The 13,756-nt window shown below is 40.1% G+C and overlaps 1 protein-coding gene across 1 annotated transcript in view; it reads right to left on the minus strand.

The window, feature by feature from the left end:
- The window catches only part of LOC126195552 (uncharacterized), a 322,158-nt gene that overhangs the window by 157,154 nt on the left and 151,248 nt on the right, over positions 1-13,756 (minus strand). The window contains exon 12 of the mRNA XM_049934175.1: positions 2,023-6,035. Within this exon, the coding sequence (XP_049790132.1) occupies positions 2,023-6,035 (4,013 nt within the window). The remainder of the gene's footprint in view (positions 1-2,022; positions 6,036-13,756) is intronic.

The following is a 13,756-nucleotide window of genomic DNA, read 5'->3' on the forward strand; positions in this document are numbered from 1 at the left end:
TAAATGAAACTTGTAACACAATATTGGTTAAAACACTGAAGTTGGAAATCTTTGTAATCAGACAACAATAGACATAAAATCTACGGCTTGTTGCATTTCCTATGCTTTACTGTATTTTACACTTTCCTGCATTGCACTGTCCAGTGAAAAGCGTTAAAAGGGGATTTTACTGTATATGTATCATATTTCAATTCAGCCACTCATTTCTTAAACTTTTCCACTTCAATGCTGGACGACATCCCACACACTGTTTTGGATACTTTTGCGGCCTCCTAGTTTGCCGATGCAAGAAGTCCAAGACTTTTGTTGTTTAGTACCAATTTTGAATGACACACAGCCCAAGTTATCCACTGTATATAACAGCAGGCAACGTGTTTAGATTTGAGCAACTGGTCTTGTCCATCTGTGCAGTTTTTGCTTGTACGAAGAGTGCAGGCCACAAGTTGTGTAGGTGACAATGATACTGCAAAATGGCTTCTGGGGGATACAAAGGTTGAAGTTCGCTGGTGAATGAGCAAGAAGTTCTTCCTGCATTCAGCAAATCTTATGAAGCAATAAAGAAGATGGTGGTGATAATGTGCAGTCTGCCTCGTGTAAATGAAAAATTTTTTGTGATCGTAATCTGAAGCTCCCATTCTCTGCCCAACAACAAGGATTCATGTTTTCTCAAAATGATCACACAATAACAGAACTTTAACATTTGCAGCTCTATCTTACCTTATTTGTGTAACTGTATCCACAAAGGATGTATATGCAGCAGAGAAAATGCCAGGTGAGTCTACTAACCGGAATTTCTTGGCATAATCTGAACAAGGGAGAGTTAGGTGAGAATTTTACCGAAGACTGAACTTTATTCTTGGAAGATGTTTTCTCTTGTCTGTGATATTCCAAGATATATAGTAATCCTAGTTCCCACACAAAATAAATACCAGATGGGGAGAACACAGTTGGCAAAAACATTGGGGCAGAAATGTTATAAAAAATGAATGATCAAACAACTCATAAAATCTTAATGAATTTTGGACAAATATCTGTAGACAATAATCATGAAACAAGTAATTTTAAGAGTGTGGCATACCAGTCCATCCAGATGAATGAAGCACACAGAACAAAATTACTTTAAAACATTGTATAAACAAAACTGTCTAGTCGACACATTATTGTGCAGCATATAACACCATAGCAAAAACAAAAACAAAAAATTATTGGTATCGATGTCGTCTCTCTGCCAGATTGAGAAATAACCATCTTGACTTTGTATAATGATTGTATGATTTGTGTACTACATAAAAAATGCTACTACTTTGTAAAATGCAATATCTTTAGGAATATTGCAAACTAATCTTTTCCACAGGAAATGTTTTCATAGCCTTCCCAGTAAGCCATCACCATTCTGGGGCTTCACTGAAAGCAGACTTTTCAGGAGAATGGCATTAAAAAACAATCATTTTTGGACTACAGGAAGTTCCATGTGATAATTGAATTAGCAATTATTCTATAAGGGTAAGTGATTTGATACTGCCGATAACCATCTACTAGGGTCAGTTGCTCATCCACAATGCTTTAACGGACAAACATTTCTAGAAATTCTTCTGACTATGATTCCTGTTGTGCTTGATGATGTGTCATTGGTATGACCATAGTATGACACTCATGTGGCGGTTATCTGTTATAAAACTGAAAGCAATAATATTTAGTCTAATGTTCTTAACACATGCACCACTGCAGACTCAATTTCTATTTCTGGATATAAGTGATAACATAAAATATCTGTCATTTCTTCCACCAGATACCAACAATAATTTGCCCTTTAATCACAACTCACCTATAAACCTAAGTTTACACAACAGTTTTGAGGGAAAACACATACAGATTACACTAACATTTTGCTAACTTACACAAAGCATTTGCAGCCTAACCTGAACAGCACATTTCAACTCTAAAGTAAATCCCAGCCATCAACAGTAAATTTTTCATCAATACAACATATAATATTTTATACAAAACACAAAGAAGAATTACCTGAATTTCAGTAGCATCTTCTCCAGTAAACTGCGTTCCTTGTCCTCTGCTGCTACATATGCCGCCTCTGCCTCTGCCTCTTCCCCTTCCCCTCCCCCTCCCCCTCCCCCTTCCTCCTCTTGTCCATGTCTTTCTTCGCGCATTACCTGTTCTTCTTTGATGTGGTGAATAGTCATTGTCCTCACAGCTATCTTCACGACTCTGATCATCTTCGTTACTGTCATTACCAGATGTTTTACTAGTGCTAGGTGTCGCCACCATCCCTCTTTGTCCCTGTCTCGTGCCTCTTCTTTTACCTTCAATGCTCTCGTTTGTCATACTGTCTTCATGGCTCTCCCCCCCTTGACTGCTGGACACTCTGGCACTAGTTCTCCTACATTCTCTTTTTCCTCTCATTCTAGGCTGTGGTAAATATTCATCATCTTCAAATATGTCATCAATTGTGTTGTCTTCACCACTCTGTTCATCTTCATTGCTGAACATACTGTCATTACCTGCCATCATTTTATCCTTTCTCGGTCTCCCTCGTCTTCCAGTGCCTCTTCTTAAGCTCGTTTCTATGCTTCCTTCAACACTAGCTCTTTTTGCTTCTGCTTTTCCTCTTCTTTGATGCTGTGGTGAATATTCTTCATCTTCAATGGTATCATTGACTGAGTTGACCTTGTCACTTTGTTCATCTTCACTGCAGAACATACTGTCATTACTAACTATTATTTTATCCTTTCTAGGTCTCCCGCGTTTTCTTCTTAGGCTTGTTATTATCCTTCCATCATTTTGTTTCGGTAATGGCTCATCTTCCAAGTTTGAATTAATATTTTTATATCCATCGTTCTGACTGTCCTCTCTTGGCGTTACTGAATTGCTTTCATTTATTATGCTGTCTTCGGGGCTCTTCCCATCTTGATTGTTGGGAATTTTGCTGGTACTAGCTCTTCTCATGTCTGTTTTACCTCTTCTCCTATGCTGTGGGGAATATTCCTCATCTTCAAAGGTATCATCAATTGTGTTCCTTTCTTTACTTTGTTTATCTTCATTGCTGAGTATACTGTCATTACTAGTCATAATTTGATCTTTTCTTGTACTACCTCGTTTACCATTAGCTCTTCTGTAGTCAGTCATTACTTCTCCTTCATTTTCTTTTGAAAATGACTCATCTTCAAAGTCTGAGTGAATATTCTTGCATCCATTGCTCTGCTCACCTTCTCTGATTTTAACTTTATCATTTTCCTCAGGGTCATTTACATCTGCTTTGCCAGCACTTGAGGATGATCTGATATTAGTATCAAGATCACGAGATGGATTAATGAAACTCAAAGAGCCACTGTCTTTTTTTTCTTCATTTGCACTATCATCAATCCCCGTCATCTCTGCAGGCCAGATTTTTACACTTGCTCTGCCCCTCTTTCTTTTTGCAGCTGGCACACTTCCACTGGGCTCATTGCAACTACTTGCCATATCTGAACCAGTGGTAATATTGCCTTCATTTTCAGTACCTACTGATTCAGTTTTCACAAGAGCAGGACAAGAAGCATCTTTATCGAGCAGTGTGAGACCACTGTCTAGCATCTGGCTGCAGCTATCTGTCACCTCTCCTTTCCCATATCCTCGGCCTCTTCCCCTGCCTCTGCCTCTCCCTTTCCCCATCAGCTCTTCCTTCCTCCCTCTCCCTTGGCCACACAGGGGAGAGCCCTCACCATGCCCCACTGTCTCTTCCTTCCCTCTTCCTCGGCCACAGAGTGGAGAGCCCTCACCTTGCCCCACTATCCCTTCCTTCGCTGTTCCTCTACCTCTGCCTCTCCCCCTACCTCTACCAATAAGTGGGGAACAAAACCCAGAAGCTTGATCTAATTTTAGAACAGTGTGTAGTGTTCCTTTATGCCGTGTGTTATAAACACACTTAGCAATTGACACTTCTGCCTTTTCTTTGTTGGAACAAAGTGCAACACTTTCCAAGATTCCCTCTGACTGTTCTGGACATCCAGTTTTTTGTGTGGGAGAAGGAATATACTTCTTTTTCTCCAATGGCATTTCAGCACTGCTTTCTGGCAAACACAACTCACGTTGGCTGGTTTTTCTCTTCTGGCCACAAACCACACTGTGTACATCAGCATCTGATTCTGTACCATCCTTGCTTCTTATTATTGCTGCACCAACTGTATTGTTATAATTATTATGGCTGATGTGGTTATTATTTGGCTTGGTCACTTCTGATGCTCCAACACTGCTGTTTCTAAGCAGTTCATCATTCTGAGTATTACCTTGTGATTCAGTTACATTTTGACTAGCCCTAAATTTTGAATATTCATGACAATGAAGTGTACCATTGTCATCAGTAGCAGAGGTTTTCAAATGACCAGACGTCTCCTCAATGTTCTCAGACTTGCCTGCTGCAGATGTTTCATATGAATCTGATACATCACCTGGGAGCTGAAGCTTCCTTTCTAGAGAACAGTTAAAATCCTCTGTGAAAACTTTTTCATTGTGGCTTTTATCTGAACCAGAGTGGCATTGTGCTGCCTCCACTGTTGTTTTTATGTAACTGGGAATAGTCAATTTGTCACTGTCGAGCTCTAAAACTTGGATCTTTGAATTACTATTCTCTGTATTTGTACAATCACTATTTTTCCTTTTCCTGCAAATCTTAGGTGCTGAAAGAAGTGAACTGGTATTTTTAAAAACATCGCTCAATTCTTCTGAATTTGACTTTTCATCCACCTGAAGCAGACTTGTACCACATTCACCAGTTTCACAAGATGAAACGGTTAAGTGGTCAGTTTTTCCCAACAATGTTGGAGAAGTTGAGATCCCTGTAGAGTTAACATTCTCTATATTTTCTTCGCTAGAATTTGGAGAACTTAAATTTTTAACATCTTCAGGGGTACTATCAAGCACAGTAGCATTACAAACTGTCACATCAGATACTGCATTCAGTTTCAAATCAGTCTCCATACTTTCTGTGGCCACAGGACGGCTATTAACTTTCTGACTGGTTGTACGTGTTACTGTATTGTTAACTGGGTCTGACATGCTTAACACTTTTACTGGATTTTGTGACTTTTCATCAAAATTTATTTTTTCATTGGACCCACCATCTGCAGTTGCCATTTTATCCTCATATTCTCTTCGCAAGTGCAAATTTTGCATATTCTCATATTCTTTACTTTTAGCATCTGACTCTGAAGCAGGACGCTTACCAGTAGCTGGGATTTCTTTATCACACAAGTAACCATTTCCGCAGATATTATCAGATTTTAATTTTCTACTTGTTGCCACTTCATTGTCAACAGATGACACACCTTTACAATTCAACACATTTGTTTCACTATCTGCATGTTCTGACATTTGTGATGGATCAAAAAATGAAGCAGCAGATATCCTTTTATCTATGTCTGCGGCTAAATCGTTGAACAGATGTACTGATTGATTAACATCTTTGCCAGGATTGTTTTTTTCCAGTGTTATAGTATTGCCTGTAGGCTGTTCAAACTTGTCATTCAAATTGTCTTGGTAGCTCAAAAGATATCTGACAGGTGGCATGCTACTGGAACTTGCATTATGAGCAGCTCTACTCTCTTCACTAGAAATAGTCTCTGTTTTGTCTTTATCTATAACACTTACATCATCTAATTGCTGGGTGCAAGAAGTGATACATACTGAAACCACAGGTACAGGATTTACAATGGATCCCTGAGAAGTATCCATACTGTTGGAAGTTTCCAAAACATAAGAATTACATCCTGATAAATCTGTGGACTTCTCTTTCGATGTTATAGATGACAGTGTGCTCTTTATAGGCATGGCATTTTCATAGCTTGATACCACTTCAGCATCTGATGGATTTCCATCTTTAGACAGTTTTTTGTTATTATCTAAGTGGGAGGTTTTATCTTCTCCACTTTCTGACATTGCAGTGTCAGTAATAAACTGTTGCCTGCTTGTGTTCGAATGCACTGCAGTTGATCTATATTCCTTATCTTGAGAAGAGGTAATGCAAACCAAGCATTGTGAAAAATCTGCAAAGAAAAATATCAGTGGAAAAATGAAATACATAATGGCGCCACAACAGACAAAAAAGGTGATGCATATTTCCATAAAAGAAATGTAAAATAATTCATAAATATTAAAGTATAATAGTACATAACATTGTTATCAATTTTTCAAGACCAAAAATTGAAACAAATGGAGCAAAGATGGACTTACAAACATGAAATACAGACAGAGACAAGCCATTTTATGTGCAGTTAAAATAAATTAAATCTTAAGTCTATAGAATGTTCATTTGTACAAAATAATAAAAATACTGTAAAAGAGATTAGATGAATTGGATATACTGTAACATACACTAAAACTCTTGAGTATTCTATGGAACTGTTCTTTCACCAGGTACGAAATTTAATAGCATATATAACTTGTCTTAACACCATGTACAATGGAGATGTCAATCTGCAAGTCAATTAAATCTGTGAAATTGCTAGTAAATTGGCTTTTATTTTGCAACTGGTGTTGCTTACGGCAATTTTCAAGAGTCTTATTAACTATGGCAGTCCCTCCAGTTTCCATATCACCTTAAAGAGACCATTCCTATTGACACTGTCATAAGCTGTTTTAAGATGCGCATGTAGGTGATACACCACAATACTGAAGTCTTAACACTTTTCCAACCCAAGGGCAAACATCTCATTTGTTGTTGCTCTCCTTCCTGAACACGCACTGGAATTCCCCAACCATAGCTTCCACATATGCTTTTAATTTCTTGTTCAGTATTCTAGAAAGTATTTTGTAAGACAGCATTTTCTAGCGCTATTCCTCTGTGTTTACTGTAAATTGTTCTACTACCATTCTTATGTATTGGTATAATAATGGATGTGTTCCAGTTTGTTGGTGTTTTTTCACTTCCCCGTATTTTATAAATTTGCTTATGCATTTTCTTTAATAGCTATCTATAATACCATACTAATAAATTTCACTTTGTATCTTATCGCATCAAACAGCTCTGTAGTTCCTTGTCTCCTTAACAGCTACAATCACTTATGCCAATGTTGGTTCCTTTGTATCATCATTTCTATCAGCTTGTTCCACCTGTTCCTGCTCTTCATATTCCTGTATTTCCCCAGATTTCAATAGTTCCTGAAAATATTCTTCCCATCTTCCTATGATTTTAGTTTTCTATGATTTTAGTTTCATCTCCTATCAACTTTTCTTCTGTATACCTGCATAGTGTTGTCCAAGGCTGTCATTCTTGTTTTATCTTTTTTCCTCCCTTGAACATTCTTCTAAGATCCTTTTCACTTCTACATGCCTCAATGTCCTTCAATCTATTTTTCTCAGATTCTCTCTTTTTTTCTGTCTGTAAACAGTTTTGGCTTCACATCTCGTTTCTTCACAGTTTTCTTTAGTAGCCCATGTATCTTGCTGGAGCACTGTCTACTGTTTGGCTTGTTGTTCTTTCCATCAATTGCCACTACTCTTCGGAGCCAGCTTCCTCCTCAATGGCAATCGCTCTTGTCCCTTCTATTCTTTCTCTTGGGAATTTTGTTCTTTCCATTTCACTGGTGATGATTGGATACACATTATACTTCTTGTCCGTTTCTATATATATATATATATATATATATATATATATATATATATATATATATATATATATATATATATATCTAAAAAGAAAGATGATGAGACTTACCAAACAAAAGCGCTGGCAGGTCGATAGACACACAAACAAACACAAATATACACACAAAATTCAAGCTTTCGCAACAAACTGTTGCCTCATCAGGAAAGAGGGGAAGGAGAGGGAAAGACGAAAGGATGTGGGTTTTAAGGGAGAGGATAAGGAGTCATTCCAATCCCGGGAGCGGAAAGACTTACCTTAGGGGGAAAAAAGGACAGGTATACACTTGCACACACACACATATCCATCCACACATACAGACACAAGCAGACATATTTAAAGACAAAGAGTTTGGGCAGAGATGTCAGTCGAGGTGGAAGAGTAGAGGCAAAGAAGTTGTTGAAAGACAGGTGAGGTATGAGTGGCGGCAACTTGAAATTAGCGGAGATTGAGGCCTGGCGGATAACGAGAAGAGAGGATATACTGAAGGGCAAGTTCCCATCTCCGGAGTTCGGATAGGTTGGTGTTGGTGGGAAGTATCCAGATAACCCGGACGGTGTAACACTGTGCCAAGATGTGCTGGCTGTGCACCAAGGCATGTTTAGCCACAGGGTGATCCTCATTACCAACAAACACTGTCTGCCTGTGTCCATTCATGCGAATGGACAGTTTGTTGCTGGTCATTCCCACATAGAATGCATCACAGTGTAGGCAGGTCAGTTGGTAAATCACGTGGGTGCTTTCACACGTGGCTCTGCCTTTGATCGTGTACACCTTCCGGGTTACAGGACTGGAGTAGGTGGTGGTGGGAGGGTGCATGGGACAGGTTTTGCACCGGGGGCGGTTACAAGGATAGGAGCCAGAGGGTAGGGAAGGTGGTTTGGGGATTTCATAGGGATGAACTAACAGGTTACGAAGGTTAGGTGGACGGCGGAAAGACACTCTTGGCGGAGTGGGGAGGATTTCATGAAGGATGGATCTCATTTCAGGGCAGGATTTGAGGAAGTCGTATCCCTGCTGGAGAGCCACATTCAGAGTCTGGTCCAGTCCCGGAAAGTATCCTGTCACAAGTGGGGCACTTTTGTGGTTCTTCTGTGGGGGATTCTGGGTTTGAGGGGATGAGGAAGTGGCTCTGGTTATTTGCTTCTGTACCAGGCCGGGAGGGTACTTGCGGGATGCGAAAGCTGTCGTCAGGTTGTTGGTGTAATGTTTCAGGGATTCCGGACTGGAGCAGATTCGTTTGCCACGAAGACCTAGGCTGTAGGGAAGGGACCGTTTGATGTGGAATGGGTGGCAGCTGTCATCCATTCCACATCAAACGGTCCCTTCCCTACAGCCTAGGTCTTCGTGGCAAACGAATCTGCTCCAGTCCGGAATCCCTGAAACATTACACCAACAACCTGACGACAGCTTTCGCATCCCGCAAGTACCCTCCCGGCCTGGTACAGAAGCAAATAACCAGAGCCACTTCCTCATCCCCTCAAACCCAGAATCCCCCACAGAAGAACCACAAAAGTGCCCCACTTGTGACAGGATACTTTCCGGGACTGGACCAGACTCTGAATGTGGCTCTCCAGCAGGGATACGACTTCCTCAAATCCTGCCCTGAAATGAGATCCATCCTTCATGAAATCCTCCCCACTCCGCCAAGAGTGTCTTTCCGCCGTCCACCTAACCTTCGTAACCTGTTAGTTCATCCCTATGAAATCCCCAAACCACCTTCCCTACCCTCTGGCTCCTATCCTTGTAACCGCCCCCGGTGCAAAACCTGTCCCATGCACCCTCCCACCACCACCTACTCCAGTCCTGTAACCCGGAAGGTGTACACGATCAAAGGCAGAGCCACGTGTGAAAGCACCCACGTGATTTACCAACTGACCTGCCTACACTGTGATGCATTCTATGTGGGAATGACCAGCAACAAACTGTCCATTCGCATGAATGGACACAGGCAGACAGTGTTTGTTGGTAATGAGGATCACCCTGTGGCTAAACATGCCTTGGTGCACAGCCAGCACATCTTGGCACAGTGTTACACCGTCCGGGTTATCTGGATACTTCCCACCAACACCAACCTATCCGAACTCCGGAGATGGGAACTTGCCCTTCAGTATATCCTCTCTTCTCGTTATCCGCCAGGCCTCAATCTCCGCTAATTTCAAGTTGCCGCCACTCATACCTCACCTGTCTTTCAACAACTTCTTTGCCTCTACTCTTCCACCTCGACTGACATCTCTGCCCAAACTCTTTGTCTTTAAATATGTCTGCTTGTGTCTGTATGTGTGGATGGATATGTGTGTGTGTGCAAGTGTATACCTGTCCTTTTTTCCCCCTAAGGTAAGTCTTTCCGCTCCCGGGATTGGAATGACTCCTTATCCTCTCCCTTAAAACCCACATCCTTTCGTCTTTCCCTCTCCTTCCCCTCTTTCCTGATGAGGCAACAGTTTGTTGCGAAAGCTTGAATTTTGTGTGTATATTTGTGTTTGTTTGTGTGTCTATCGACCTGCCAGCGCTTTTGTTTGGTAAGTCTCATCATCTTTCTTTTTAGATATATTTTTCCACGTGGAATGTTTCCCTCTGTTATATATATATATATATATATATATATATATATATATATATATATATATATATATATATATATATATATATATCCTCTGCCTATATTTGACCATTACCATGTAATGGTCCAAATCAGTATTAGACCCCCCCCCCTTTTCTTCACCTAACATCCTTAATGTCTCAGCCACGCTTTGTTTAGATAAGCACATGATCTATCTGGTTGACTGTGTGTCATCCAGAGAGTTCCATGTCCATTTATAGACCTTTTTTTGTAATATTATGACACTTATGGTGAGGTTTCTACTCACAGAAAAATCAACCAGCTTCAATCTGGGTGGCCCTAAGCAACAGAAACTACAAAATAACAGCTAAAGACAAATAGTACAATAATTTTCTGATCTTTCAAGGACTTAAGGAAAGAGATTCTTTATCACCAACATTATTTAATGTTGCACTCGAGGCTATCAGGTGAAAGTTGCCAAGCAAAACAGACAGTACTATTGTCAACAGGACAACAGAGAATATGGCATTTGCGGACAGCAGTCATTCTTGAGAAGAATTGAGGAACAATGCAGGACTGTATGAATTCTATAAAATTCACCAATCCCCACAGACGTAAAGGCACAAAGGTTACAGTGGTTGTGGCATGTGCAGAGAATGGAGGAAATGCGAGTGCCAAAGAAAGTGCTATCTGCAAACCCAGAAGGTAGCGGCTTAGTGAGGAGACCAAGAATGTGACAGCTGGATGATGTAGAGACAGATATGAGAAGATTAGGAGTGTTGAACTGGAAAAAGACTGGTAAAATACAGATGACTGGAGGAGACAGAGGTGGTCAACAAGATCTTTGTGGGCTGCAGTGCTGGAATAGAAGAAGAAGAAGAAGAAGAAGAAGAATTGTTAATACATTACATCTAATGTATTCTTTGCAGATGAATTTTATACACATACTCGTATAACAATAATGAAGATACTATTTATGCAGAATAAATGTGATTGGGCTCTCCTAATATCTGCACTACAGAGAGTTTACTCTCTGGAGAAACCTTTTTATGAGTCACAAAGGACTGACTGATGAATGACAATACCAACTGGAGACCTGAAATACCAGCTGGCATGCAAACTGGTTGAGTTGATCCCAGGCTCTGATCTACAGAAGGACTCACTCAGACTTTGAATGGAACTGCAGTCAGCAAAATCTGTCAAGGTCCCTCCATCTACATCTACACTTCACAAGCCATCTGCACTGGTCTCCTGGCCTGCTTTCCACAGTTTCCAAAGATTTCCAGGCCCTTACGCACCATGTAACCTTTCCAAATCATGGACATTTCACATACTTAAAAGAGATTGCATACAGTATATAGTTCCAGTTTGTACATTCAAAGTGCAGACATTTTGGAAACCATCACAAATGCAAATATTTTTGTAGCTTTCTATAAATAATATTTCTAATACTCTTGTACCTGTCACATCATTAGCCACCAGTTTTTATTTAGATCACTGGTATTTATATATGTTTTGGCTTTGCACATCACAAGTCTTTTTTGTTGTTTAAAGTGTTGTGTAATACTTACCATAGCTCAATGCTCCCTGAACCACTATGGCTTATGACGGTGTGTCAGACAAATCAAAACGGGAAAAGGATACACATTGACACTTGGCAGTGTGCACTACACAGATAAATTATTTTCCCCATTGTATCCATTTGTACTTAAAATGGTGTATGTTGTAATTAACACACTGTTTTAAATTCAAATGCAGACCTTGTAGTACTATTAATGAACACTGTAAAGCACAAAACTGGGAGGTCCATGCTCCATTCAATTTACAACAGTTTATCTACTACATGAATGAAGATACAAACTTAGGTAAGTTTTAGATTGTGCACTGAAACTAAAGTAAGGTTTTGGTTAGTGTGGTTGCTGGTAGAGGTCTGTCAGATGCAACTACCTTGCTCGCACACTCATTCACTACCAGATGAGCTTCATGTCAGAATGGTAGCAACACAGTAATAAAAGGCACTTTACATTCTCCATTTCAACAGGCACAGTTCAGTTACAAGAGAATGTAAGAGCATTTCTTAATGAAGAGCTGTCTGAACAATGGATCGGTCTTAATGGGAGTAATAATCTCACATTGTGACACCATCTGATATTTGATTTTGTTTTTTGTTTCATAGGGGTTTGTGAAAGACACTGTCTATGTTTCACTCCTTCCACCAACTTTGAGTGATGCTACATATCAATAGAAGTGAAGGTAGCAACTTCGGACATGCTTGCAGAAGTATGGAAAAAGTATGACTATCATCTGGTTGGTTGTTGTTCATCTGGTGGGGGACATATTGAACATTTGTGAAAGGTAAATTAAAACTTTGATCCCAATGTAATTGTAAAAAGTACTCCATACTTGTATGTGTATGCATGTAAAAGATACACCTTGTAAATTCAGATGGTTCATTTGGAAATGAAAGGTTTGTAGTTCTATGCATAAGTTAAAATTCACCACTAGTTTATATTTTCAGTCAAGATACAGTCTTGTGAAATCTGATGAATCTGTTCAAAATACCCTATAATTTAATTTCTAGAAGAAGCAGTGCATGACAGAGAATATCGTGTACCACTACTAGTCATTTTCTTTCCTGTTCCACTGGCTACATGGCTACCATTACAGCCTTTCTAGCTGGATGTGCGTACAGAGAATGTGTACAGGAGAGGCTGGTTGACACAACAGGATAAACACCAATGTGAGCTCTGCTCTCTGTGGCAGGCATAGCACCTGACAGAGTTCAAAAAATGGTTCAAATGGCTCTGAGCACTATGGGACTTAACTTCTGAGGTCATCTGTCCCCTAGAACTTAGAACTACTTAAACTTAACTAACCTAAGGACAGCACACACATCCATGCCCGAGGTAGGATTTGAACCTGCAACTGTAGTGGTCACGCGGTTCCAGACTGAAGCGCCTAGAAACACTCGGCCACATCGGCCGGCACAGAGTTCAAATTTTCAGCCTCTGTCTAAAGGCACAGTACCTGTGTGAGGACACTACTTGATCACAGGAGTGAATCATCCATTTATATGAACTGGTGGAAGACACGAAACAGTGCATAAATTTTTTAAGACTTTCTGTGTGGGCTGTTGAGAGAAGACAAAAGAGTGTACAGACAATGTAGTTGGATGAATTTTCTCAAGTTCAAATGGTATTTTTTGAAGTTAAAGCTTGTAGCAAACATGACTGTTAAAAAAATAAAGGGAAATGACAAATAAGGATGTCATCTGCATTTTGGGGGAGACAGCATCATGGCAGAGTGCGTGATGGAAGGCAGCGTGTCTGATGGACATGCATTTTCTGGATCTTATGCTGCCAATAGCTTCAGAAATGCTGTGTCACTAAAAAACTGTTGAGCCTTATGTAGCCACCCGTTGACATCTTACTTGTTGACTTTTGTTTCGGTTCTTTGGCCAACATTTCTTTAATGATTTTTCTCACGTTTCGCCAGCACAGGTGGCTCGCATGGTCAGACACATGCCCTCCATTGCTAGTGGTGCAATGTCAGCCATCGAA

The sequence above is a fragment of the Schistocerca nitens genome, chromosome 7, assembly GCF_023898315.1.
Source record: "Schistocerca nitens isolate TAMUIC-IGC-003100 chromosome 7, iqSchNite1.1, whole genome shotgun sequence".
Lineage (NCBI taxonomy): Eukaryota > Metazoa > Arthropoda > Insecta > Orthoptera > Acrididae > Schistocerca > Schistocerca nitens.